Source organism: Leptonychotes weddellii, chromosome 7, assembly GCF_054177405.1.
Source record: "Leptonychotes weddellii isolate Sample4059 chromosome 7, ASM5417740v2, whole genome shotgun sequence".
Classification (NCBI taxonomy): domain Eukaryota; kingdom Metazoa; phylum Chordata; class Mammalia; order Carnivora; family Phocidae; genus Leptonychotes; species Leptonychotes weddellii.
This window is the reverse complement of record NC_138375.1, coordinates 730,096-755,439: the sequence shown is the minus strand read 5'-3', so window position 1 is coordinate 755,439 and position 25,344 is coordinate 730,096. Positions and strand designations below refer to the sequence as shown.

General features: G+C 62.6%; 3 protein-coding genes across 3 annotated transcripts in view; 1 reads left to right on the top strand and 2 right to left on the bottom strand.

Moving 5' to 3' along the window:
• SLC6A19 (solute carrier family 6 member 19) overlaps positions 1–25,344 on the bottom strand; it is a 251,713-nt gene that overhangs the window by 198,900 nt on the left and 27,469 nt on the right. The gene's annotated exons all lie outside the window — the stretch shown is intronic.
• Positions 472–14,884, top strand: TERT (telomerase reverse transcriptase). The gene is made up of 12 exons (XM_006748616.3): positions 472–699; positions 1,111–1,269; positions 3,686–3,781; positions 4,358–4,443; positions 5,899–6,012; positions 6,393–6,464; positions 7,179–7,367; positions 10,420–10,546; positions 10,933–10,994; positions 12,669–12,793; positions 13,365–13,502; positions 14,000–14,884. Exons 1-12 carry the CDS (start codon positions 616–618, stop codon positions 14,101–14,103), a joined length of 1,356 nt encoding a protein of 451 aa, XP_006748679.2. The 5' UTR covers positions 472–615; the 3' UTR covers positions 14,104–14,884.
• SLC6A18 (solute carrier family 6 member 18) overlaps positions 19,257–25,344 on the bottom strand; it is a 15,370-nt gene continuing 9,282 nt past the window's right edge. Inside the window, exons 7-12 of the mRNA XM_081825781.1 lie at positions 24,981–25,109; positions 23,343–23,499; positions 22,604–22,808; positions 22,123–22,282; positions 20,451–20,613; positions 19,257–19,445 (exon numbers count right to left, since the gene is read on the bottom strand). Coding sequence (XP_081681907.1) covers positions 19,257–19,445; positions 20,451–20,613; positions 22,123–22,282; positions 22,604–22,808; positions 23,343–23,499; positions 24,981–25,109 — 1,003 coding nt within the window. The remainder of the gene's footprint in view (positions 19,446–20,450; positions 20,614–22,122; positions 22,283–22,603; positions 22,809–23,342; positions 23,500–24,980; positions 25,110–25,344) is intronic.

Sequence of the window (25,344 nt, the reverse complement as noted above, 5' to 3'; positions counted from 1 at the left end):
GTTAGCACTGCCCCCCGCAGGATCTCACCCCCGTGGTTAGCACCTCCCAACATGTCCCCTCCCACGGCATCTCTGTCACCAGAGCTCTGACCCCTTTCTAGTGGCTCCATAGCGTGTTTGGGGGTGATTTTGCTGTTGTGATGCCCCCAAATAAGAAAGCAGGGCTGTTGATGTTGGCTGGGGGCCTGGTGGGGTCTGCAAGTGAAGAGGAGTTCCTCCTGCGTGTCCTGCCCCGTCTGTGGTGGGGGCTCGGTAGCTGGAGAACGCAGACACCTGGGGCTAGCTGCAGTTTCTGTACATCCTGTACCGGACCCCTGGGGAGACCTGGGGCCTGGGGGTGCGGGAGGATCGGCCGTCGGGCCCTTCCGGAGTCTGGGGGATGCTGGGTGGGCGAGGGGAGGCGCAGAGGCAGGGAGCTGTTCCCGGGGGCCCGGGAGGTAGGGTGGGAGGTCTGCCGCAGGCCCCCATTTGATGGGCGTCGTCTGAGGGTGCGGCCCCGGTCGTGGGCCAGCTTTACAGGTCCAGCACCTCACCTCACAAGTGAAGACGCTGTTCAGCGTGCTGAACTATGAGCGGGCCCGGCGCCCCAGCCTCCTGGGGGCCTCTGTGCTGGGCATGGATGACATCCACAGGGCCTGGCGCGCCTTCGTGCTGCGCATGCGGGCCCGGGACCCGGCACCCCAGCTGTACTTCGTCAAGGTGGGTGCCCGGTTCCGGTCCCCACCCCACACCCAAGAGAGCCAGCTGGCCACGTCCGGCCTACGGGAGCAGCCCCCCCACCAGCTGGCCGTGCACCGTGGGCCTGGCTGGGGCAGGGGGCGGGAGTGCTGGCCTTCAGCCCCAAAAATTCGAGTTTGCCCGAATGGGGCATCGCTTGGGGAAGCCACATCACGTCTCCGGGTGTAGGGAGGGATGCAGGCCTGCCCCGGGGTGCTGAGCCTGGGGGCCGTGGGTCAGGTGTGTGCGGCGGGGACAGGGGGACAGTGGGGGTGCAGGGTGTCTCAGGTCCTCCCGCGTCTGGTTCCCCTGAGTTCGGTAGCAGCAGGTCAGGACCGGCAGTACCGGGGACCCTGGGGGCAGCCCGTAAACAGCACATCCATTCCCACGTAGGTGGATGTGACCGGGGCGTATGATGCCCTCCCCCAGGACAGGCTGGTAGAGGTGATTGCCAACGTGATCAGGCCTCAAGAAAACACCTACTGCGTGCGTCAGTATGCCATGGTCCGGAGAACCGCCCAGGGACACGTCCGGAAGTCCTTCAAGAGACACGTAAGAGCCCCGGGGGTGCGTGTTCCGTGATGAGGGTGTCTGCGGTGTGGACGTGTCCGTGACGTGGGTGCCTCTGCCCATGTCCGTGGGTGCTGAGCTGCACTCCGTCTGCCCCCAGACCCGGAAAGCGCCTCACACTCTCGTTCCTGTCTGTTCGAGTCCTCTCGTCCTGGGGCCACTGCCTCCCGCTGTCCGTTTGCAGAGGCCCCCTGGCCCGTGGTCGTGCGGAGGGCTCAGTGTGCCCCATGGGCCAGCGCAAGGGAGAGGGGAGGGCCCAGGACAGCTGGGCCTCACTCGCTGCCCCTGCCCACGCAGCAGAGCTGAGGGTCTGGGGTCACCCCCGCCCCTGGAGGCCAGGGCTGGGAAAGGACGAGTGGCCTGGTCAGCATGCGGCAGTTCCCTACCAGCTGTCTGAGCGCCCAGGCCCCCAGAGCAGCACCGTGCTGTGGGGAGGCGGAAGGCTGCCGAGGGGAAGGAGCCGACCCAGTTCTCAGGAGAGCCCACGTGACCACCTCTGGGGCGAGGCTCAGATGAGTGTGGCTTGCAAATCCTGAGTCTGCAGCGAAATGCAGTTTTGCCCGTGTGGACACAGACGGCAGCCACCACCGGGGTTGAGATGTAGAAAATCACAGGTGCCCACGAGACCCCTCTGCCCCTCTCCGGGGTGTCCCCAGCTCTGACGTCGGTCATGCGGACCCAGGTACCTGTCTCGAATTCCACAAACGTGACATCGGGCAGAACGTGCCCTTCCTGTCTGGTTTCCCCTGCTCCCCCGCAAGTCTGAGACGCAGCCAGGCGGCGGGTAGCAGCTCTTAGCTCTCCTTGTCGTGGTCGGAGTTCTGTGGCAGCAGCGCTGCCCAGCAGGGCTCTGCTTTCAGCTGGGCGGGCATTCGCCTGACGGGCCATCCGTGAGCCGAGAGCTCTCGTTTCTGTTGGGGGTGTTGCTGGGGGGGCCGTTCGTGTTGGGGGACAGTGCCCGCCCACGCTGCCACGTGTGCTCCGCCGCAGGGCCCGGCCGAGCTCGCGCCCACAGCGTCCCAGGCGCGGCACTGCTCCGGGGCCCAGTGTCCCTGTGACGCGTGCACGCTGAGCGCCCTGCACAAAGTGGCCACTTGTGAGGTGCCCCTTGAGGTCAGCTCCCCGCTTGTGATGAGCCACGTGCCGTTTGTCACGGATTTCTCAGGGATCTTCACGTGTCTGGTGCCAGTCCTTGGTCCGAGGGACGCACCGCAAACCCCTTCTCGGCCTGTCTGTGCCTTTTTGGTCACAAACGGGGTCTATCGATGAACAGAAGTTTTTCACTTTAATGGAGCCAGTTAGGCAGGGGTTCGGGCCTGACGGTGTCCGTCCAGCTGCGACGCTGTCTGTCCCCTGCCGTGGCGACACCGTTCTGCGTTTCCGTGAGAACAGCCCCTGCGCTCGGGCTCTGTCCGCGGAGCTTATTTCTGGGACCTAGTGTGGCAGCTTGTTCACGGTCTTGGTTTCTCTCTGCGTCTGTTCTGCACACTGACTCCGGCCACACTCGCGTTCTCGTCTGACCAGCTGTTAAAGCCGTTTCTTGGATTCTTCAGCTCACCGAGCCTGCTCTTCAGTTCTCGAATCCCATGTGAATTTTCTCAGACTCCAGCCTCTGGTTCATTTTTCCTTCTTTTTCTTTGTTTTACTATGTTGTTTATTGTTTTTTCTTTGTTGATTTTTAAATCCTGGCAACTCAGTAGCAGCCTTGTCTGCTGTTGTTTCACTTGTGGTGACCCTCCCACCCCCCCGTTCGTTTCCATGAGATGCCAGTCTTCTGAAGAAAAATTTTAAAGCAAAGGTTTTGTTTGATACTGGCTTTCTCCACGGGAGAATCTCTCCCCTGACGGTGGGAGCGGTAGATCACTTTGATCAGACAGGGCTGGTATTAGACCACTGCCCCCCCCCACCCCCCACGTTCCCCTGAGAGCCCCCCTCACGGCCTCTGCAGCAGCGCCCAGCAACCCCCTGCAGCACCTGATGCTCAGAGTTGGTGGGACTAGGGAAGAGGTTGCAGTTTGGGCTCATTTCTCTGCTGTCCCCTCCTCCCCAGACCAGCCCCTCCATCCTGGCTGCTTGGGTGGCCGTGACCCCCACTGCCTTCTGCTCGGGCTCCATCTCCCACGGTGGATGGACAGGCCTCAGGGAGGGGTCTCGGGAAGGCGGGCCCCCCCCAAAGCCTGGGACCCCCAGTGGCTTTCCTCAGATGTCATCCGTTGTCAGGGGAGTGACCAGGTGGACGGTTCCTGTGCGCTGTCGTCCTGACCTGCTCCCAGTGCCATACCCTCCCATTCCCGGACGGCACCTGCTCGTTCCAGATGCGGACAAGGTCTCCCGCGACGTGACTTCTGCTCGCCGGGCCTGGGCTGCGCGCCTGTCACCCCCTTCTCTGTGCCAGCAGGTGTCCACCTTCGCAGACCTCCCGCCGTACATGAGACAGTTTGTGGAGCGTCTGCAAGAGACAAGCTCACTGAGGGACGCCGTGGTCATCGAGCAGGTGGGGATCAGGCACGTGGCTCACCGCCGGGGAGGGGCGAGCACGCGGGCGGCGGTCACCGTCTGGCTGGAGGGGCCCGGGTGCAGCCTCTTCGCGAACCACGCCGCCAGATTCCCTGCTGCAATCCGGCTGCGTCCTCGTGATTTGCTAGAGACGTCCTCTCCCTCGGTTTTGATAGTGAGGCCCAAAGAAAACACGCCCCCTCCCTTTAGGAGGACAAGTTGGATTTGCCCTGTATCCCCAGCTGGGACGACCATCTAGTGGGAAACCCATTTTTCTTGCATGTAAGTGGGGGCCGTTTCTGAGTGCAGGGCCCTCGGTGATGGGTCAGTCCCCCACGGTTCTGTGGCCTCTTGCAGACCCAGATCTAGGGACAAGCCGGTCCACCCACTGAGGCTCTGAGACGTGCAGACCCGTGTTCTCCAGCTGCCGGCTTGCCACCAGCTGCTGCGGGACACACTGGCACTGCTGTCTGGGCCGGCGTCCACAGGCTCAAGCCCGGCCAGAGCCGCGGACCGCCCAGCACGGCATCAGAGTGGCTCCCCCGCCCGCCCACACCTCCGTTTGCTCTTCCAGAGCTCCTCTCTGAACGAAACCAGCAGCGGCCTTTTCCACCTCTTCCTGCGCCTGGTGCACAACCACGTCATAAGGATCGGGGGCAAGTGAGTCGGGGTCCTTGGCACCTTCCTGTCGTCACCTCCAGACCCTCTGCAGGCCCTGCGGCCACTCAGCTCCCAGGGTTCAGGAAGTCCTTTGGCATTTAAATGCCGACAGATGATTTTTTTGTTTATACACACAAAACCGGACTTCTCTGGGTGAGCCCCTGCATGAGGACCCCAGTGTGTGTCTGATGAGAGCGGTGGTCCTGAGGGTTCAGGCTCACAGCCAAGGTCGTTAGAAGTCAGCTTGGAATGTGGGCGCCTTCCCTGGGATCACTCCCTATGCTCTAGGAATCAAGAAGTTTTTTAATTAAAGGATGTATTGTTATTATTGTGTTATAAAGAATTACAGCACTCATTAAATGTAGTTCTATTCCAAATATAAAATGATGTCTGCATCCCGAACAACGCTCCTGATGAGTGCACAGTGGCTGAGTCTGCACCAAGGCGCCATGCCTCTCAGTGGCGCCCATGTCAAAAGAGAACTTCCTGCATGGAAAAGGCCACACCTGTGACCCCCACGCCTCCCCCAGAGAGGCATCACCCACTTCTCTGCCTGCTGTGACCTTTATAAAAATGGGTCAGGCCCATGTGGACAGTCGCATGTGTAAACTGACACCTGGCAGGGCTTCACGGGAGCACAAGACAAACCTCGGTTCACGGACTCTCCCGTGTGTGTGACGTGGGTGCACCTGCATGTGGTCTGTGGTCTGTGTGTGTGGTCTGCGTGCAGTGTGTCTCCATGCATGCGTGGTGTGCATGCGTGGTCTCCATGCGTGTGTGGTCTATGTGCGTGGTCTGCATGCGGTGTGTCTCCATGCATGCATGGTCTGTGTGTGGTCTGTGTATGTGGTCTGCGTTTGTGTCTGTGGTCTGTGTGCATGATCAGCATGTATCTGTGTCTGTGTATGTGGTCTGTGTGTGTGTCTGTGGTCTGCATGTGTGGTCTGCGTGTGGTGTGTCTCCATGCATGCATGGTCTGTGCGTGGTCTGTGTATGTGGTCTGTGTGTCTGTGGTCTGCGTGCAGTGTGTCTCCATGTGTGTGTGGTCTGTACATGGTCTGTGTGTGTGTCTGTGGTCTGCATGTGTGGTCTGTGTGTGGTGTGTCTCCATGCATGCATGGTCTGTGCGTGGTCTGTGTATGTGGTCTGTGTGCGGTGTGTCTCCATGCTTGTGTGGTCTGCATGTCTGTGTGGTCTGCGTGCAGTGTGTCTCCATGCATGCGTGGTCTGTGCATGTGGTCTACGTGTGTGTGTGTGGTCTGCGTGACCTTTATAAAAATGGGTCCATGCATGCGTGGTGTGCATACGTGGTCTCCATGCGTGTGTAGTCTATGTGCATGGTCTGTGTGTGGTATGTCTCCATGCATGCGTGGTCCGCGTGCGTGGTCTGCACGCACGTGTGTCTGTAACGCGAGATCTGCCGGGGCCTGCTTCTACCCGTGTCCTACCCCCCAGGTCATACGTCCAGTGCCAGGGGATCCCTCAGGGCTCCATCCTGTCCACGCTGCTGTGCAGTCTGTGCTATGGGGACATGGAGAGCAGGTTGTTTCCTGGAATCCAGCAGGACGGGTATGGATCCCTCATGGGGGGTGTGTGTGTGGACTAGCTTGTGCCCCACCTTGCATCTCGGGTCCTCGGTGTGTGGACGGGCCATACTCGTGGCTTTGTGTCAGGTCACGTGGGAGGTAGTGAGCGGGTCTTGAGTGTAGGTGTAGAAGCGGCAGCTAGCATGACCAGGGCCTGAGTGCGTTTCCATGGGCTTCGGACCCACGGCTGCACCCCCGCCCGTGCGTCCCTGGCTGCAGCCACGTCCCATGAGGCGTGTAAGCCTTTGTCTAGATTCTTTGCAGAAAGTTACTTTATCCTTGTCCTTGTGAACTAGGATATTTAAGGTTCTTGGACGTTCGGGCCCTTTTGCTGCAGCACCCGGCGCATCTGTCCCCTTGTAGGGTGCTCCTGCGTCTGGTGGACGACTTCCTGCTGGTCACGCCTCACCTGACGCAAGCGCAGGCCTTTCTCAGGTGAGGCCCCCACGCGCGCGTCTCCACGGCACTCCTGATGCCCATGAGCAGCTGACCTGACTCGCCGCGGGGTAACATTTCCCCCCTCGCGAGATGAATTTACATTTAAGGGCGTCCTATGCGGGCTGCTGTGTGGACAGTGGCCCTAGGGCACACCCACAGGACTCTCGGTCCCTCTGAGCCCTGGGACTCCCCCGCGGGCAGGCTCGGGGCGACGGGTTTGTCCAAGGACAGCCAGCAACTAGAGCAAACACCCCTCGGTTTATGACTTTCTCCTTCCCTGGAAAAGCACACTTGAAAGGAAGACTCCTGGGGCCTGAGAGGGATGGCGCTGAGGACCCCACGTGCCCAATTTAATTCTGGCAAAATAACCAACCCCCATGTGGCCCCCAGGCCCGTAGCACCACCCTCTAGCAAGTCCAGGCAGACGTCCCTCCCACATGGCCTACGGGAAGAGAGGGGAGCCTCACGACCTCGCTCGCGGCCTCATTTCTGTTCCCGCGTGTGCAGCGCGGCCCCGTCTGCCGTCCCCCACTGCAGCGCGTGCCCCAACTTCCAAGGGGCCTCTGGGGAGGCAGCCTAGTCCCCTGGGCAGCACCCACACCCGCCGCTGTGCCCGTGGCTCCGGCTCAGCGCCCGTGGCCGTGGCACTGAATGAGCCCCCGGCGGCGTCCCCCTCTCCTCCCGGTGGCTGACTTGGTCTCTCTGCTTCAGGACGCTGGTCAGGGGGGTTCCTGAGTACGGCTGCACGGCCAACTTGCAGAAGACAGCAGTGAACTTCCCCGTGGAGGACATTGCCCCGGGCAGCGCGGCCCCCCTGCAGCTGCCGGCCCACTCCCTGTTCCCGTGGTGTGGCTTGCTGCTGGACACCCGGACCCTGGAGGTGTCCTGCGACTACTCCAGGTGAGTGCGCCCGTGAGTGGATGTTCCCGTCTCCGCGTGTGATGGGTGGGTCACAGGTCAGGGGTGCCCAGCGTCCAGTCCAGACGGGGGCGGCAACACATCCTCCTTGGGATTGAGCGCACTCACTAGGCGAGCAGTTTTCTGGGCTTTTTTGGTAAGAGGAAATTGTGCCGGAGATTTGGGGGGTCACTGGTGTGTTCTGCAGGGACGCTGTGTAGATCTGAGGTCCGAGGTTTGGGGACCTGCTGGACACAAGCTCCTTAGGACGGGGGCAACCCCGAATCGCACACTGTGGCCTCCCTGGGGAGCAGGGCTGTGGTGCACGGCGCCTGCCGTGGATGCGGTACGTGGGACCCTGTCCTGGTGAGCTTGGGCTGTGCGAAGAATACCGCAGACCAACGGCTCTCCGGACTTTCTGTTCTCACTTCGTGGAGGCTGTGAGTCCGAGATCCACCTGCGGGTAGGGTTGGTTCTCCTCGTGGTGTTCATCGTGGTCTCCCTGTGTCCTCACGTCCTTCTGCGTTCAGGCATGTCTGCCGTCTCTCTTCCTCCAAGGACATCAGTGCTGTTGGGTCAGGGCCCACTATGACCTTAGTCTTAATTGCTTCTTACAGACCCTGTCCCCACACACAGTCACGTGGGTTAGGGCTGTAACATGTGGACTTGGGGACTCAGTGCAGCCCCTCATGGCCAGTTTCCCCTGAGCCTGAGAGCCCCCAGCCCAACCTCGGGCTTGGCCCAGACACAGCTCAGGACAGACGTGGATGCAGGAACCTGCTCTTGTATGAACACGAAATACTGATTCCACAGCCGTGCTGGAGGGTGGGTCTTCCCTTCGCTAGTCGGGGACTCCACTGTCCTGGCTTGAACGCTCCCAGTTTGTTTCCATGGTGCGCTTTCCGCTCTCCCAGCCCACTTTGCTGCCCCCACCTCCCCATATGGATCCACGTCTGTGCTTCCGCGTGCGAAGCCCAGGCCCCTTTCCTGCCCCTGCCACCCACCGCCCCCATCTTTGGTTGGTCTCATCCTTGGGACTCGACTCTAACTCCCCAGCTTCCAGCCCTCCCTTGCCGTCCGGCCCCGACCACACCTGTTGGTCATGAATGGCCCACCCACCACCGTCTGCTCCCCAAGAAGCTATGGCCGTTTGGGGGACAGGGACCGCCATTCCAGGTGACTCTGGCCGGGTGATGACAATGCCCGAGAGCGCGTGGGCAGCCATGCTTCCACAGGACCTCTCAGCACGAGCCTGTTCATGGGTGCAGCCCTAGGGCTCAGCTGCGGAGGCAGAGGCACCTGGAACCCCGCAAGGTGTCCTGTGCAGGGGGAGGAGTGAGCACGAGGGGGAGGAGACACGAGGGGCAGGAGAACCGTCCTGGAAAGGACAGTGGCGAGGCGGGCTTGTCTTGCGGACTTCCGAGTCCTCCCCAAACCCCAGCTCAGGCAAGACGGCCAGAGTGCCGGGGCCGCCCTCGCGAGCATGAGCGAGTTTGCCGTGCTGCGTGGGTGGGAGTGAGGGGAGGACGCCTGGTTGAGAAAACCAACTAGGAGCAGCCAGCGCACCTCAAGCTTTGCATCACGGCGCACCCAGGAGCGAGTTCTGGGCGTGCTCGGGAACAAAACAGCAGGGACAGAGCAGGAGGACTCAGAAAACAGGTGGATGAAAGTCCTCTGACCTGGCGCAGGGGAGGAGTGAGCAGGACTGGCAGACCGGAAAGGAAGCAGCGGGCGGCTCTGAGCACCTAGGAGCCTGAAGCCTGCGGGCAGACGGTAGCCGTGTCTCTAAGCACGAGTGGCCTCGCCAAGCCCGGTAGGTGGGGCCCGCTGCCACTTCTCAGATGTGTCCTTTCGGCGCAGACGAGGGACCTGCCCCCGGTCACCCAGCTGCATGGGACGCAGGATTCAAACCCGGGCCTGGCTCCAGGGCCTCGTTTCCGTGCACTGAGCTCTGCAGAGGTTGGACACGGAGGCTTGTAGTGATGCTGCGGTGGATGCCGCCAGGGAGGAGAGGGGGCAGCGTGTGGAGGGGATTCCGCCAGGCTCTGCCCACCGGCCAGAGAAGCCCCCGTCCCAGGCGCCCACGCTCCCGTCAGGCCCGGGCACGTGGGCACGTTTCTGAGGGCTAGGCAAACGCAGCGACTTCTCTGGAAAGCAGCAAATTTGTATTAAAGTTCTTGAAACATTCATACATTTTCCCAGTAACTGCACTTCCAAAAATCTGTCCTCAAGGAACAAAAATCACGGACATCATCAGAGATTTTGCTTGACTGTTTGGGCAGCTAACGAAACCCACCTCTGTGGCCGGGTGGATGTCACGCCTCCCCCGGAAGAAACTGTATTCTGCCCTTGAAATTGCTGTCAAAAAACACTCAATGAGATGAAAAGTTGCTTTCGAGGTTAGCGTGTTTGAAGCTGGTGCTGAGGAATACCTCCCCAGCCACAGACTACATGGGTCACGGGGGCATTTCGGGTGCGTAGGTGCAGGGATGCGGCGTGGTTGGGGCGCCCACTGGTGTTGCTGGTGCTGAGCGGGCGACTCTCCTCCCACTTCCCGTGTCTTACGTGTTTCCCACCTTGAGACCATGTCAGCCTCGTCCACAGGGTCAGGCTGTGGGTGGGGCGGCCTCCTCCTGCGAGAAGCCCTCCGGGCTGTGGCCTCAAGGCCCCGTGTGGCCAGAGCTGCCCCGCCGAGCCTGAGGAGACCCCACCCAGCTCGGACCCTCTCCCAGGAAGGCACCCAGTCAGGCGTGTGTTGGCCGTGTGATCAGCGCATTTGGTTGAATCCCGTAGATTTTATTGGTGCTCTGTGCTGTTTGTCACTCACAAATGAACGCGTACGTGACCCAGACTGACCCAGATGTGTGTGGTGCGTGAGGGCCGCACCCCGTCTGAGTGCCCCGTGCTCTCTGCTCCCGCCACCTGTGGCCCGGGCGTGGGCGGACGCACGCCTGTGAGGTGTGATCAGGGTGCAGATTTGACAGCGTGGGCGGGCAGGCAGGCTGGCTGCCGCCAGGAGGACTCGCAGCTCAGGGCCTCCTGCTCTGTCCCGCAGCTACGCCCAGACCTCCATCCGCTCGAGCCTCACCTTCAGCCAGGGTGCCAAGCCCGGGAGGAACATGCGGCGCAAGCTGTTTGCGGTCTTGCGGCTGAAGTGCTGCGCTTTGTTTCTGGATCTGCAGGTGAGCGCACGGCCGGCCAACTCGCACCCGCGCGGCCTGTGTGGTTTACGGCACGCGTGCACCAAGCATACAGGTGTGTGTGTGCGTGCACGTGTGTGCATGCGTGTGTAAGCATGTGCACGGGTGCGATGCCCTCACCCCCACCTGAGCCCCTCGTTCCGGGCGCCGGGTGCCTCCCCACGGTGGGGTCCGAGGCGCTGGGGCTCAGCCCTGGAGCTGCTTGACGCCCACCTCCTCGCCCCTCCCTGCCTGTCCTTCCCACCGGCAGCCCCTGCTGCCACCACCCAGGGCCGCTGCCTTCTGCCTCCCTTTGACCTGGTGATGAAGTAAGACAGAAGTCTAAATTCCAGATGTATTTGCAGCGTTTCTCTTTCTTTGTGACCCAGGTGAACAGCGTCCACACGGTTTATACAAACGTTTACAAGATATTCCTGCTGCAGGCCTACAGGTGGGTTCCCCGGCCACACGGCCACAGGCCACGGGCCCACCGTGTCCCCAGCCCTCCCTCGGCCTGGGAGAGCGCCCTGCCCTCCTGTGTCCCAGCTTATGAGGATGAGGTATTTGCCAAGTTTTCAGCCGCGGACGCTGCAGCTTCGTGTGTGTGTGCGTACGTCCACCTCGCGTGGACGGGGGTGTCCGTCTTGTCACCAGGCAGCGGTGGGTGGCCAGCGTGGCCTGGGGTGTCCCCACTCCTGAGCACTGACCCGGGACCTCGCAGGGGCCGGGGACACGAGGCAGGTGCGGGCAGCCCGCGTGTCGGGGTGGAAGGCAGACACCACAGGGCTTGGGTCCCCGAGAGCAGAGGATCAGGCGGGTACAGGTGAGGGTCGTGGCCCTCTGATGTCCCCCAGAAAGGGGTGGTGGGATGTGGCCCCCAAACAGCCCAGCGGCCATTCCCTCCCCACTAATGGGAACATCTGAGGCCCCGTGTGCTTCTGGAACGTTCTCAGCCCCTGGATGGCTCCGGGTCGCCCTGCTGAGGATGGGCGTGGTGGGCAGCCGTGGGGCCCTCTGGTGCTTGTCCCTTCCTACAGCTCTTGGGGGAGGGGTCCCTTCCACCTCGGGCCGTGTTGGCCGCGGGGTCACGGTGGCTGCCCTGGCCTCGGGGACACAAAGCCGGGCTTTGCCCTGGTTCACAAGGGAGACCTGCCCCTGGCCACTCAGGGGAGCTGCTAACTTGCAGCCACAGTCAGGACAGATGGACACGTGAGCCGTGGGGCGGACAAGGGGCCAGGCATCCGTGTAGGGCCTGGGCGAGTCTGTGTGACCTGGAGTGGTGCGTGCGCTGTTTCCAAACCTGGCTCTGGTCTCCACAGGTGGGAGAGTATTTCCCGCCTCAGTAGGGTTATCGTGCGTGTGAAGGCAGGTTGCTGGCAGGGTGACACACGGGCACATTACTCCAGAAGGGGCGCGGGTGGTTGGTGAGGCCAGGGGCACGAGGTACCTGGGGAGGGGCTTGTCGTGCGGTCCCGTGCACATGCGGTCACATAGGGACACGTGTGCACACGCGTGTGGACAATGAACGCGCCACGTGTGCACATGCACTCACATGCATGCACACAGACACATGGGGACACGTGCACACGTGAACATGCACACACACAGGGATGTGCACACACAGATACATGCATGCACATACACACATGGGGACACGTGCACACGCGAACATGCACACACAGGGACGTGCACACACAGACACGTGTGCACACAGAGACACATGGGGACACGTGCACACGCGAACATGCACACACAGAGACACATGCATGCACATACACACATGGGGACATGTGCACACGCGAACATGCACACAGGGACGTGCACACACAGACACGTGTGCACACAGAGACACATGGGGACACGTGCACACGCGAACATGCACACAGAGACGTGCACACACAGACACATGCGTGCACACACACATGGGGACACATGCACACGTGAACATGCACACAGGGACATGTGCACACACAGACACATGTGTGCAAAGACACATGGGGACACGTGCACACGCGAACATGCACACACACAGGGACACGTGCACACACACACATGCGTGCACACACACGCGCGTGCACGCGTCCCAGCCAGAGGACTCTCCTCTCACAAAGCATCCCTTCGCCAGGTTCCACGCGTGTGTGCTCCAGTTCCCGTTCAACCAGCCAGTGAGGAAGAACCCCTCCTTCTTCCTCCGTGTCATCTCGGACACCGCGTCACACTGCTACTCCCACCTGAAAGCCAGGAACACAGGTGTGCGTGGGTGGGAACCTGGGCACGGCAGGGGGGTTTTGAGGGGTCCCCTGTAGTGCAGCGAATGCGCGGGATGCTCCCCTGCACGCTTCCAACACAGCTCGGCCGTGCGCTCGGGGAGCTCCCCTGTCAGGCTTGGGCATGTTGGCGCCCCTCCCCTCGGGGCCCTCGGCCTCGTGCACAAATGCAGGCCAGCAGTGGGGAGGGGGCTGTGCCCCACGCCCGTCCGCAGCCCGGCCTTCCCCCCGGGTGTCCCCGTCCCCGCTCCCCACAGCTCCATCCCGCAAGCACCTGGCCGGTCTGCAGCTCAGGCCATGTTGTGTCCCTAGGATCCTGGTTACTTCCGTTTTGTGGGAGTTGCTTCTGAGAAGGGGAACAAAGCGCCAGCCGTCAGGGATCCCCAAGCCTGTGTTGGGGCTGACCTTGAAACAAAATTGCCCGTCTGCCCCCCGGCCTCGGCCCCTGCTCCTGGGCTCGTGGGGGGCGGGGCAGGGACCCCAAGCAGCATCGGGCACATCGGAGCATGTGGTCTTTCTGGGCGGGGCCTTAGCCTGTCCTTGTGTCCCCCCAGGGATGTCCCTGGGGGCCGAGGGCGCCTCCGGCCCGTTTCCTTCTGAGGCCGCACGGTGGCTGTGCTTCCACGCCTTCCTGCTCAAGCTGGCCCGTCACGGGGGCACCTACAGGTGTCTTCTGGGGGCTCTCCGGGCAGGTAAGTGTGAGCACCCCTTTGTGCAGGTGCAGGGCCCCGTCCTGCCGTGTGCGTGCCTGAGCAGTGTCTGGGCTCCCCCGTGTCTGAATGGCGGTGGGTGGGTCCAGGAGCCTCCAAGGGATGGGGTGCAGGTGCCCTGGGGTCGCGGGCTCTCTCAGCCCAGAGCCTGGCACGCCCGCCCGGTCACTCTACCTCTGCACACCTCACCTCCTGTCTGTGGGGAGAGGCCAAGGCCCCGCTCCCTCCACCCCGCTAGCCTGGGTGTCCTCTACACCCCCAACCCAAGTCCCCAGGCCTCTGCCCTGGCAGCCCCTACACGGGCAGAGGGACCCCCAGCAGCAAGTCCCTCCTGCCCGCCGCACCAGGCACCCGGAGCCTGGCCTGCGGGCAGGCGCTCAGCGCATAGACCTCGCCTGCCTGGCCCTCAGCGGAGTCCCGAGGCCGTGGTGAAGGTTGGCTTCGTCCCGGGCATTCTGATGTCACTCGTCCTCTTACAGCCAAAGCACACCTGTGCCGGCAGCTCCCGAGGGTGACGCTGGCCGCCCTGGAGGCCGCGGCTGACCCCGGCCTGACCGCAGACTTCAAGACCATTTTGGACTGACGACTGGCCCTCCCAGCCCAGAGTGGCCTCCAGGGCCCCTGAGCCCCAGTCCATGTGCCTTCACGCGGTGGGACGGGCTGGCTCACCTTCAGGTCTCAGCCCTTTCTCCCCTGAGACCCTGAGACTTGAGCTGCTGGCCGGCGCCCCCAGCAGAGGTCGGCCCCCATGTCCTCGGGGAGGAGAGCCCACCCAGCACCCTCTTGTGATCGGGGTTGTGTCCTTCAGCCACTGGCCGCCAGGAGGGGGCAGGCAGGAGCACCGGGCTGGCGTGTCCAGTCTGTCTGGACCTTTGTCACCCCCGCTGGGGACTGCCCCAGTCTGCACACGTCCCTGAGCGTGCTCGGTAGTGGGTGTGGCTCTTTCCCCGCTACCTGCCCAGGCCTGCACTGTCCCCGCCCGCCCCTGGCCGTCCCCGCGCCGCGTCCAAAGTCTGTGTCCCATTGAGCTTTCCCCAGAAGCTGAGGTCCAGTCAGCTGTTCTAGACCCATCCCCGCCCATCCTTGGGACCTCGCCCTGTGCCCCCCACACCCCGCTCTGGCCTCCTGGAGCCTGAGTGTCTGGCCCACCCCACCTGCCGCCACCCCCACTTCTGACTCTTCCCCGCTGGTCCCTGCTCTGCACACAGTGGCCCTGGGTCATCCTGGTGGCACTCCTCTGTGTGGCCTCCCCCACTGGACCTGCTGCCCCCGGTAACTCCTGGGGAGCCATGGAAGGAACATGCCAAGCCTTTGCTCTTAGAGGCTTCCATTTTCCATGTTTGTATTAAAACGCATCCTGCGTGAGGCATGCATACCATTTTCCATAATTACACCCGCGCCTGTGTCCACACGTGATGTGCGGGGTCCTTGGCCTGGGGGGGATCCCAGGGGTCTTCCTGGGGCAGGGATGTGAGGGCGGGAGGGGGAATTGGGAAAGGGCACCCCCCCCCCAGGGCAGGTGCAGCTGGGCAGTGGGCCAGAAGGCCCTGCCCAGCACCCACCCTGTCTACAGCTAACTCTGGCCCTACTGTGGACCCTGGAAAGGTGTGGACAGCAAGGGCCTGAGGCCCAGAACACTGGATTCCCTCCTAAGCACATTTCTCTGGCTTCACAGTGTCCAGGTGATCTCCTTCTGGAGAGTTCCTTGGAGTGGGCAGTGGGGGCATGATACAGGGGTTTGGGAGGTAGGTGGTAGCTCGCTGCCCCACGTCCAGCCCTGCCCACCCCCACCCCCCCCCGCCCCGGGCTGCTGGTCTCCTGCTTCTGTGTTCTGGATCTGGGCAGGTGGATGTGCCTGCCCACCTGCACCCATCTGTCCCCTCCATCGCCTGGGGACTCCCAGGGATGGCCCCGCCCCTCCCCCATGCTGAATCCTGACCACGGTAGGGTTGCTTCATTCCTGTTTAGCTGAACTCCGGCGCCGTGCTCATGGCGAGCAGACGCCTCAGCAGCAGCACTTGGGCCTGGAGCAGGTGTGGGGATGGGCTCTGCAGGCGGAGCTGCTTGAGCGGGGCAGCCGGCGGGGATCCTGCTCTCGCACCTGGGAGCCCCCCAGGCTGGGGGACAGCAGAGGCCGCAGCAAGGGCCAGGTTTGGGTGTGGTACTCAGGGTCACAGGTCGCGGCTCTGGCGGGGGCTAGATTGAGGATCTCGGGGACTGAGGCCCCACAGGTTGTGGCAAGAGGGGGTCAGCCTGATTGGGCAGCAGAAGGGTGGCCCCGACAACTTTTTGGGAGAGGCAGGGGGCTCACGGGTGACCTGGGAGATGAGATGGCAGATGTCAGCCTAAGCTGTCTTGGGGGCTTGAACTGCAAAGGTGTCCCCCCCGCCAACAGACTTCTGCTTCAGCAAATCTGGGGAAGGGCCTGGGATTCGCGCTTCTAGGAAGTTCCAGGTGCTGCTGGTGGGGTGGGGGACCCCACGCTGAGAACCCTCCCCCCGCAGGGAGGATGGGCTGTCCTGAGCAGCGGCCCCAGGGACGCAGCAGACAGTGGTGGCTCCAAGGTCAGGGTTAGGAGCTTGGAGGTGGGTAGAGGACAAGGTTGTGGGGGACGGCCACCAGGGAAGTGGCCAAAGTTCGTGGAGGGTCAAGAGGCCCGCTTAGGGCCCTTGGCCTCCCTGGCCAGAGCCTCACCTAATAGCCCCTTTGAGGTGCCCCGGACAGAATGTGTTGTGCATGCAGCTGCAGGCTTTGTCAGGATGACAGGCCGAGCTCTGCCCTGGCTTGGTCATGGTTGAGGATGAGCCCATGTGCGGGGGACACTCGCATACCCATCCAGACCACCAGCCGGGGCTGCGGTGTGCATGGGGGGGCCATGCAGCGTGCTGGACAGACGTCCTTGAGCAGATGGGAAGACCTGGAAGGATGCACAAAGAGCAGGAGGGGAGCAGCCCAAGGGGGGTGTAGCCTGTGAAGAAAGGGCCCCGTCAGGGAGCTGGCCGTCTGCCCTGTCCCCTGTGATAGCGGGAAGGCTTCCTTCCGGGATGTCTCTGATGGGGCCACATGACGTGTGGCGGGATGCCATCCAGTGTGCCTTGGATGGGGGTGGTGCTAATGCAGCCCAAATTTTCAGGGCGCAAGTGCATCTCCTGTCAGGGTTTATGGATATTGCCTTGTTTACTGCTGCTGTGCACAATGTCCCAGGGACTGAGCTGACACGTTTATGGCAGACCCAAGTCCACGGAGCGGGCCATAAAGGCACCCGAGCTGAGCAGTGCAGAACTGGGCCCCGCCCAACCCACATGCCAGCCCGGCTGCAGCGGTGTCCGCGCTGTCATAACCAGAGGGAGGACTGACCTGCCCTGCTGGGGCCGACAGAACCGCGGGGACACCGCCGGGACCCCACACCAGGCGCCCGAGCTGACCCGCCACTGGCCCCCGCCTGCTCACATGCCCACGGGCCCGTTCCTGGCATTTCCATCACAGACCAGACCCTAGAGGTCAGCCGCTCAGCCATCTGTCCTCCAACAGCTCCAGAGTCTTGCTTCTCTGGTAGAGGCATTCTGTCGGCATTATACTCAGGATCACGTATTCTTACTGAAGTGTTAAACCGTTGAAAAGACGGGGTGCTTGGTCAGGCTCAACTCACTGAAAACTCTGGTTCATCTCCTTAAAACCAGTATGTGCACGGCCAAACCTCCTCCAGGTGAAACGTGAAAATAAGATTTTTAAAGCAAAGGAAAACACCTAGTTTTCCGGTTTTTCCTTGATCTAAGCTGCACGTTAGAAAGCTCATTTACTGATGTGTTCTGCGGAAGTGTAGGCAGCGGGTGGAGCTCAAGATGAGTGGTTTAAGAGGAGGCACAGATGGTGCCCCCTGGACCTCCCAAAGTGCTGAGCGATTACGCCCCGCCGCCCAGCCCCAGTTCCTGCCCCTCCCCCACCTGCCATCCCCCAGGCGTGTGCTTGCACCTGGACACACGGGTGCTCACACTAAAGGGCTTGCCAAACCTGGGTGGGCTCAGAATTGCCAGGGCTCTGTGAGAGGTGGAATAATGACCCCCCCAAAGGCACCCACGTCCTGATCCCAGAACCTGGGAGTACTACTTGACATGGCCAAGGGGAATTATAGGTCCAGGTGGGATTAGGTAGCTAGTCAGTTGACCTCGCGATGGGGAGGTCATCCTGAATTATCCAGGTGCACCCAGGGTCATCACAGGGTGAAGAGAGGGTGTCGGAGAGACACGGGTGAGAACGACTCACTGGCCTTGCTGGCTTTTCAGTGGAGGAAGGGGCCACGAGCCAAGGGTGTCGGAGCATGGGGCTGAAGTGCAGAACCCACCCTGCCCATGGGGCTTGGGGCACACTTCGGGGGCGCTCTTGGGCTAACTCCGTTTTAATACTCAGCTCCTCTTAGCACACAGTAGTGCAGGCGCTTCTGTTTCCTGGGGTCTGGGCTGCCTGTGACCAGGACAGCCCCACCAGGCACGCCGGGACCGGGCTCCTCTGGGGGTTTTTCAGCACCCTGGACAGCGTCTGTCTCGCTGGGGATTAGTGGGCGCTGGGTCTTCACAGGGTCTGATCCCAGCAGCATGAAGGGCATACGCGGGCTCCAGTGGCAAGTCAGAAGCAAGCCTGTGTGTCGGGGCCCACACCCTAGACCTGACCCCTGGTTCACGGAGGAGGGAGAGAGGATGGAGGGGGGCAGGGAGGAGATGGTGGATGGAGGGAGGGAGGGAGGAGGCAGAGAGGGAGGAAATGGTTGGATGGTGGGGGGGAGGGAGAGGGAGGGAGGAGATGGATGGATGGACGGATGGAGGAGTGGGGAGGGAGGGGTGCGCAGGAGGGCAGGTGGAGCTGGGTGAGGAGGCACCCCTCCACTGAGGCTGCGGGAGAGCTTGGTGTGGAGTGAGTGACAGCCCTCCTTTGGAGATGGTAGGAATCTGAGAATTAGCCTTTTTGTACCTTCTTGACCCACGTTTGAGTCTCTGAGAAAATTTTTAAAAAACAAAGAGTGGTGTTTCTCAGCAGTGAGGTCAGGAGAGTGCCAGCGCGTGGTGATGCTGGCCAAGCCCCAGCCCCTGCCTGTGCTCACGCAGGGGGTACCCGTCCCGGGGAGGGAGTGGGCAGGCCGCAGGTGCGGTGAGGATTCCCACACACGGGGTTGCCCAGGCCTGGGCCTCGACACAGACCCGGGCTCCTGCTGCCTGAGAGGGTCAGTACAGGTCCCAGCAGAGCCTGCCCATGCCCAAGTGCTCTCAGCACAGAAAGGGGCTTCCCTTCCGGCTCTCCGAGAGGACAGCCTCCACTTTCCCTTGGAGATCACCCTTCAGAGTCCCTTAGCTCTGGTGACGCCAGCCCCCAGCTGCAGCGGGCGTGGATGTGAGCCTCCTCGGAGGCTGCCCTGCCGGCCCCTGGGCCTCTGGGCCCGCCTGCCCTTCTGCCCACAGATGGACTAGCTGGGCGCAGCATCCGGGCCCCAGACAGCTCCGTGCTGTGCCGCAGAGGGCAGGGCCCCGGGGGCTGGACCCCAGGCTCTCTCCCGTCTGGAGGGACAGCGTGCCCCGTGCTGACGGAGCTGGGCTGTGCCAGGGGCAGGGTCTGCGGAGTGCAGTGGCGTTGGGAAGCAGCAGCTCCAGGTCAGGGTCTGGACCAAGTGTGTAATGGGGTCCCGCTCTCTGTGAGCAAGTGGCACACAGGCTGGTCGTCCCTGCCCTGCCCCCCCCCGCCCGGCCCTCAGCTGGCCCCTCTGTCCTGCAGCTTCAGGCACCTGTCCTGCCAGGGGTCCTGCTTCTGTCTGCGCTTGGCGAGCAGCTGGACCAGTGCCACAGCTGGGACCCACAGCGAGGGCAGGAAGCACAGGAGGACGCACGTGGCCTGCACCCAGCCCGGGTAGGACTTCTCCTGCCGTGAAGGGAACCGTGCCTGTAAGGACAGGAGGTCACAGGTGAGCCTTGGGGGGAGGGGCAGGTGAGGCTGACCCTTGGCCGTAGGGGCTAAGCGGCGTGGGCCAGCCTCACCCTGCCTCTTCCTGAAATGAAGCAGCAGGGTTCAATAAGTCCACGGTGGGTGCTGGCAGTTAGGACACGGGGCCCTGAAGGTTCGGGTTTGGGGCTGAGCCTCTCTTGGGGATTGGGGCTCTGAGACACAAGCCTGGGATTCGGGGCATTCTACAGAGTGCCTCCCACCACCCTGAGGGGCCGCACGGCCTCGGGGGCTGCCTTGGCTTGGCCTGTGGGGCAGGTTGGGCCCCGTGCCCCACTCCCGTTTCTGTAAGAGGGGGTGACACCACCCACCCGACTTGAGGCACCTCTTTTGAGGTCAACGTGAGGCACTAGTGTGTGAACGTGATAGGACAGTATTCATGAAAATTCTTGAGAAGTATGGCGCCATTCCTCCTTCACCCACCGCTGGTGATGGGGCCAGTCCCCTTTCTGAGGAGGACTTGGAACTGCTCCCGAGAAGGGGCAGCAGCACAGGTAAGGTTTTGGGGGCCCACTGGGTAGCAGGGTGGCGGGGCCCCCGCAGCTCAGAGCACAGCCCAGTGGACAAGGGCCAGCAGCAGAGACTGAGCTGCACTCCCTCTCTTCTGACCACGCTCAGTGGCAGCCTGGTGACATGCACCCTACACCCCTTCCCTGACTCAGACCAGGAGTGGGCATTTGCAGGCCAGCCCCACAGCACGTGGGAAGTGTGGCTCGAGGCCACATCCCTGGGTGGGCTGCTCCTGGGACCTGGAAACTGCTCTGGTCCTCCTGCCACTGAGGCCTTGCCCAAGGTCCCTGCCGGGGTTGGCTTTGCTGCCCCCAGGGGACCCTGGAGGTCTGGTGGCCCACAGGGTCACTTAGGATGTCATCTGGGCCATGGATGGCACCAGGGAAGGACCAGGCCAGGCCCGAGGTGGCTCCTAGCAACCCCCGGAGGACCTACGTATTGGGTGTTCCAGGCCCTGTAGCTCAGCGGTGTCCAGGCCAGGACAGCTATGTAGGCCACGAAGATGGTCAGCAACAGCAGCGGGCTGACAATCTTCCAGGTCAGCCTCCAGTAGAGACCAGGCCGCCTCCCGGTCATGCAGGCTATGTCATCACTGAACCTGTCACAGAGATACTGGGCTCGGGCTGGCCCACCCGAGTGTGACAGGTGTGAGCACGGTATGACGGGTGTGAGCACGGGTGTGAAAGCAGGTGTGAGCACGGATGTGACAGGTATGTGTGGCAGGTGTGAGCACAGGTGTGAGCATGGATGTGACAGTATGTGTGACAGGTGTGAGCACGGGTGTGACAGGTGTGAGCACGGGTGTGAATGCAGGTGTGAGCACGGGTTTGACAGGCATGAGTGACAAGTGTGAGCACAGGTGTGAGCACAGGTGTGAAGTGAACATGGGTGTGACAGCTATGTGTGACAGGTGTGAGCACAGGTGTGAGCACGGGTGTGAATGCAGGTGTGAGCACGGGCGTGACAGGCATGAGTGACAAGTGTGAGCACAGGTGTGAGCACGGGTGTGACAGGTGTGTGTGACAGGTGTGAGCACGGGTGTGAACATGGGTGTGACAGGTGTGAGCACAGGTGTGAGCCCGGGTGTGGCAGGCATGGGTGACAAGTGTGAGCACAGGTGTGAGCACAGATGTGAGCACGGATGTGACAGGTATGTGTGGCAGGTGTGAGCATGGGTGTGAAGTGAACATGGGTGTGACAGGTGTGAGTACAGGTGTGAGCCCGGGTGTGGCAGGCATGGGTGACAAGTGTGAGCACGGGTGTGACAGGTGTGTGTGACAGGTGTGAGCACAGATGTGACAGGTGTGAGCACAGGTGTAAATGCAGGTGTGAGCACGGGTTTGACAGGCATGAGTGACCAGTGTGAGCACAGGTGTGAGCACGGGTGTGACAGGAGTGTGTGACAGGTGTGAGCACAGGTGTGAATGCAGGTGTGAGCACAGGCGTGACAGGCATGAGTGACAAGTGTGAGCACGGGTGTGACAGGTGTGTGTGACAGGTGTGAAGTGAACATGGGTGTGACGGGTGTGAGCCCGGGTGTGACAGGCATGGGTGACAAGTGTGAGCACAGGTGTGAGCACGGATGTGACAGGTATGTGTGACAGGTGTGAGCACGGGTGTGAATGCAGGTGTGAGCACAGGTGTGAGCCCGGGTGTGGCAGGCATGGGTGACAAGTGTGAGCACAGGTGTGAGCACAGGTGTGACATGTGAGTGACAGAGATGGCAGGTGTGGAGCAGTGGTGAGTCCGGGTGTGCGGTGGGCCAGAGTCAGGAGGGATGGGCAGGACCCGTGCTGGGCCTCCTCAGAGGCCTCCAGGACGGGGTCAGGGCAGGAGGGCCCTGCAGTGGCCTCGTGTCCACCTGTCCGTGGCTTGAGGACTCTGCCCTGCGTGGCTGGAGACTGGCGGTCTTGCCGCCTGCCACCACAAGCTGGAGGCCCGTGCCGCCGGGTGGGGCCGGGTCCTGGGCGGCGGGGAGCTGCCCCGAGTCTGTTTGGGGAGGGGCTCAGACGGTCCTGCCGCATCCTGTGCGGGCCGGGACGGCCGCTGCCGCGACACTCGGGGGCGGGGAGCAGGAGGGCGGGGCCCTGAGGAGACGCACACTCACCGGCGCGTCCCGTACACATAGGCGACCCCGACCGCCTCGAAGAAGGCGAAGATGATGAGGTTCAGGGGGGCGGCGAAGTTATCAAACACCTCTAGCCAGTAGTTGCCCGACTGGAGCGTGAAGCAGATCGCAGAGAGGAAGCAGAACAGGCAGACCAGGCCTGGAGGGACGGCGGCACCCCCTCGTCGGAGCCCGTCACCCTGCTCCTCCGGCCCTCCCAGCACCGTGTCCAGGGCAGGAGGACGCACGATGGGGGCTTGCTGTCCGTGGGCTCTGCCCCTGCCCGACCCCGAGGTCTCCCACCATGGCCCTCGTGGGATGCCGAGTTAGGGCAGAGCTGCTGGGACCGGCGCTGGGGGTGACGAGACCAGACCCAGGCTCCCGCTGGGACGCTCATGGAGGAAGGGCAGCAGTGGACAGACGGCAGGAGGTGGGCAGACAGGGAGGACAGGCCTACGAGGTGGGCTGGGCGTCCACTCACCGGTCAGGACCTCCTTGGGGACGGATCCGCGCACGATCCCCATATCCAGGAGTGGCGTGATGATGCTTTCCATGTTCCCGAACATGGATGACAGGCCCAAGGTGAACAGCATCCCGAAGAACAGCACGGCCCACCCGGGGGCCCCCGGCATGTGGAGGATGGCCTCCGTGAAGACAATGAAGGCCAGGCCCGTGCCGGAGGCACTCTGAAACATAAGCGCACGCGGCCCTCGCAGTGTGACACGCACCGGACGCCCTCCCCACCACCGGCACCAGGGCAAGGTGGTGGCCCTGCCCTCTCTGGCTACACCACAGGCCACAGGTATGCCTCCGGGGGAACAGAACCTTTCCCCTAACACCCTGCAGCTGGCAGGTGACCGTAGGCCCAGGGGTGTTGGGCTCAGGTGAATCACCCCCATAGCCAGGGGTCCACAGCTGCCCCTCGCTCCTGGGCAGCCGCCCGACTCCGGCCACAGCCCAGCTCTGTGACCCATACTCTGCCCCCACCCCCAGCTCTGTGCACCAGCAACACCCAGCCTCCTGGGTCAGCCTGGCCTCCAGCCCCCTGGGCAGGGCCCTGTCGGACACATTGCATTTGAGGCCACAGTCTTTCTGGAAGCTCAGCCCTGCAGAGGCCCAGGGCCAGCCTAGAGTCCTTTGTTCACAGTGCCAGGCCAGCCTGGGCCAGGTCCTGGAGAAGATTTGCAGCCGCCTGGAGCAAGGCCAGGCCTCTCGGGTACCTTATCCAGAAAGTCTTCCAGGTGGCAAACCTCCAGGGGGAGCCTGGCCACCCTCTCGGGCTGGGTGGTATTCAGGTGCATGAGGACAGCAGCATAGTCGTCCCTGGAGATGCTCTGCTCAGGGAAGTCAAACGCATTGATGAGGTGGAGGATGTTCCTGCAGAGACACAGAAAGTGTACGCTAGCCGGGTGTGCCGCACCCTGAAACACCCAGAGGGACACCAGCACCCTCCGGAGGGCCGGACAGCACTCGCCGCAGGGACAGAGGGGAGCCCAGCCTGGAGGGGACGCTGCCCTCGGCACCGTGGGGCAGTGGCAGCCCCCTGGCCGCCCCGGGAGCGACCCTGGTCACCCCTCCACCGGCCGCCACCAGCAGGTGCTCACTGGCCTCAAGGCTCACGGCTCAGACACAGGCCCGTGGGTATTCCTGGATCTTACTTTGCCTACTTGCTGAAATCTCTTTGTAACCTTGGAATTAGTACTCACGGCGCTTCTGGGGTTATTAGTGGCCATGTGCAGAGCTGCCCAGGATCACGAGCATCCTTACAGTCAGCTTAGGGCCACGGTGTGCGCAGTTTTTTGCTGTTTGCTGGTGATTTTGCTGTTTAAAATGTCCCCTGAGTGCAGCGCAGCACTGCTGTCTGGTGGCCGGCCCGCGTGGCGGCCAGCACTGGGTCGCAGAGAAACCATGGCAGGGGAGCCTTGTGCAGGCGCAAGTCACAGCTGTTACCGTGAGCACGGACTTGTCCACAGTGCTTGGTGGAAACAGCCGGAAGTGCTGCCCCTGCTGCTCCCCAGTGGGGGCCACACCATCCACCACGTGGGCACTGCAGCCTCTCCGGAACATTCCAGTGGGTGCACACTCCCCGCAGCGCCCAAGCTCAGGCTGTGAAGCTGCTCCGTCTCCCCCTCCGCCCTCTGTGGGCCGTGGCCCTGAGCGTGGCCTGAGCGTGGCCTGAGCGTGGCTGGCACAGGTGTCACGGTTGACAGGGGGCTGCCCTGGGCACTGGATGCCTGGCAGCATGCAGAGGGCCGAGCCTGCACCCGTCCACGGGTCCACCTGGCAGACTGCCTCTGGAGGGCTCTTGGCGAGCAAGAGTTGGCGGCCTTTGAAACACCGTGGTTCCAAATGCCAGGGCATCCTACAGCCTCTGCGGCCCCTGCTGTCGTGGCAGGTGGCCACACACTGAAAGCCTTCAAGTAAACAGACATTTATTCTCCCAGCTCTGAGGCCAGAAGTCCACGGAAGCGGTGTCGGCCGGGCCACACGCCCCGCCCCCCCCACGGCTCCAGGGAAGGTCCCTCCCGCCTCATCCAGCTCCTGGCGCCCCAGAGTCCCTGGGCTGTGGCCACGTCCCTCCAACCTCTGCCTCCTCACACGGCCTCCCCCGTGTGCCTGCGTGTCCCTGCCTGTCTCTTGTCAGGATCAGCATGACATCTTCACCAGAATCTGCCAGAGACCCCACTTCCACGTCGGGTCACGCTCTAGGCTGTGCGTGGACACGAACCTCTGGAGACTCTCCCCCCCCCACCCCCCTAAGGAAAGAAGAGGTGGTTGTGCAGGTCCTGGGCGTCAGGTAGCATCTGAAGACTGAGCTCTGTGGACACCCCGCCCTCAGCCAAGGGCACCGTGCTCACCTGTCCAGGCAACGCCCATGGTCGTTGGCTGCCTTGAATCCCAAAACGGAGAACACAGCGATGGACGCATAGAGGGAAGTCATACTGTTGACCAGGGCGATGGTCACCGCATCCTTCTCACAGTTGTTCCTGGCAGACATGCGTGCTTAGCGCCATCTCCATGCCCCCCTGGCACACCCCCCTGCACACGGAGCCTGCATGCCGATGACCCCCAGTGCCGGCGCTGTCCCCGCTAGTCCCAGGATGGTCTCGGACCCCCTTCCATGGTCCCCTCCCCGCTGACCCCCCCGACCACACCTCCCTGCTGAGCCCCTGCTCTCTGAACACCCCTCTCTGCTGACCCCCTCCCCAAAGACCCCCTCCC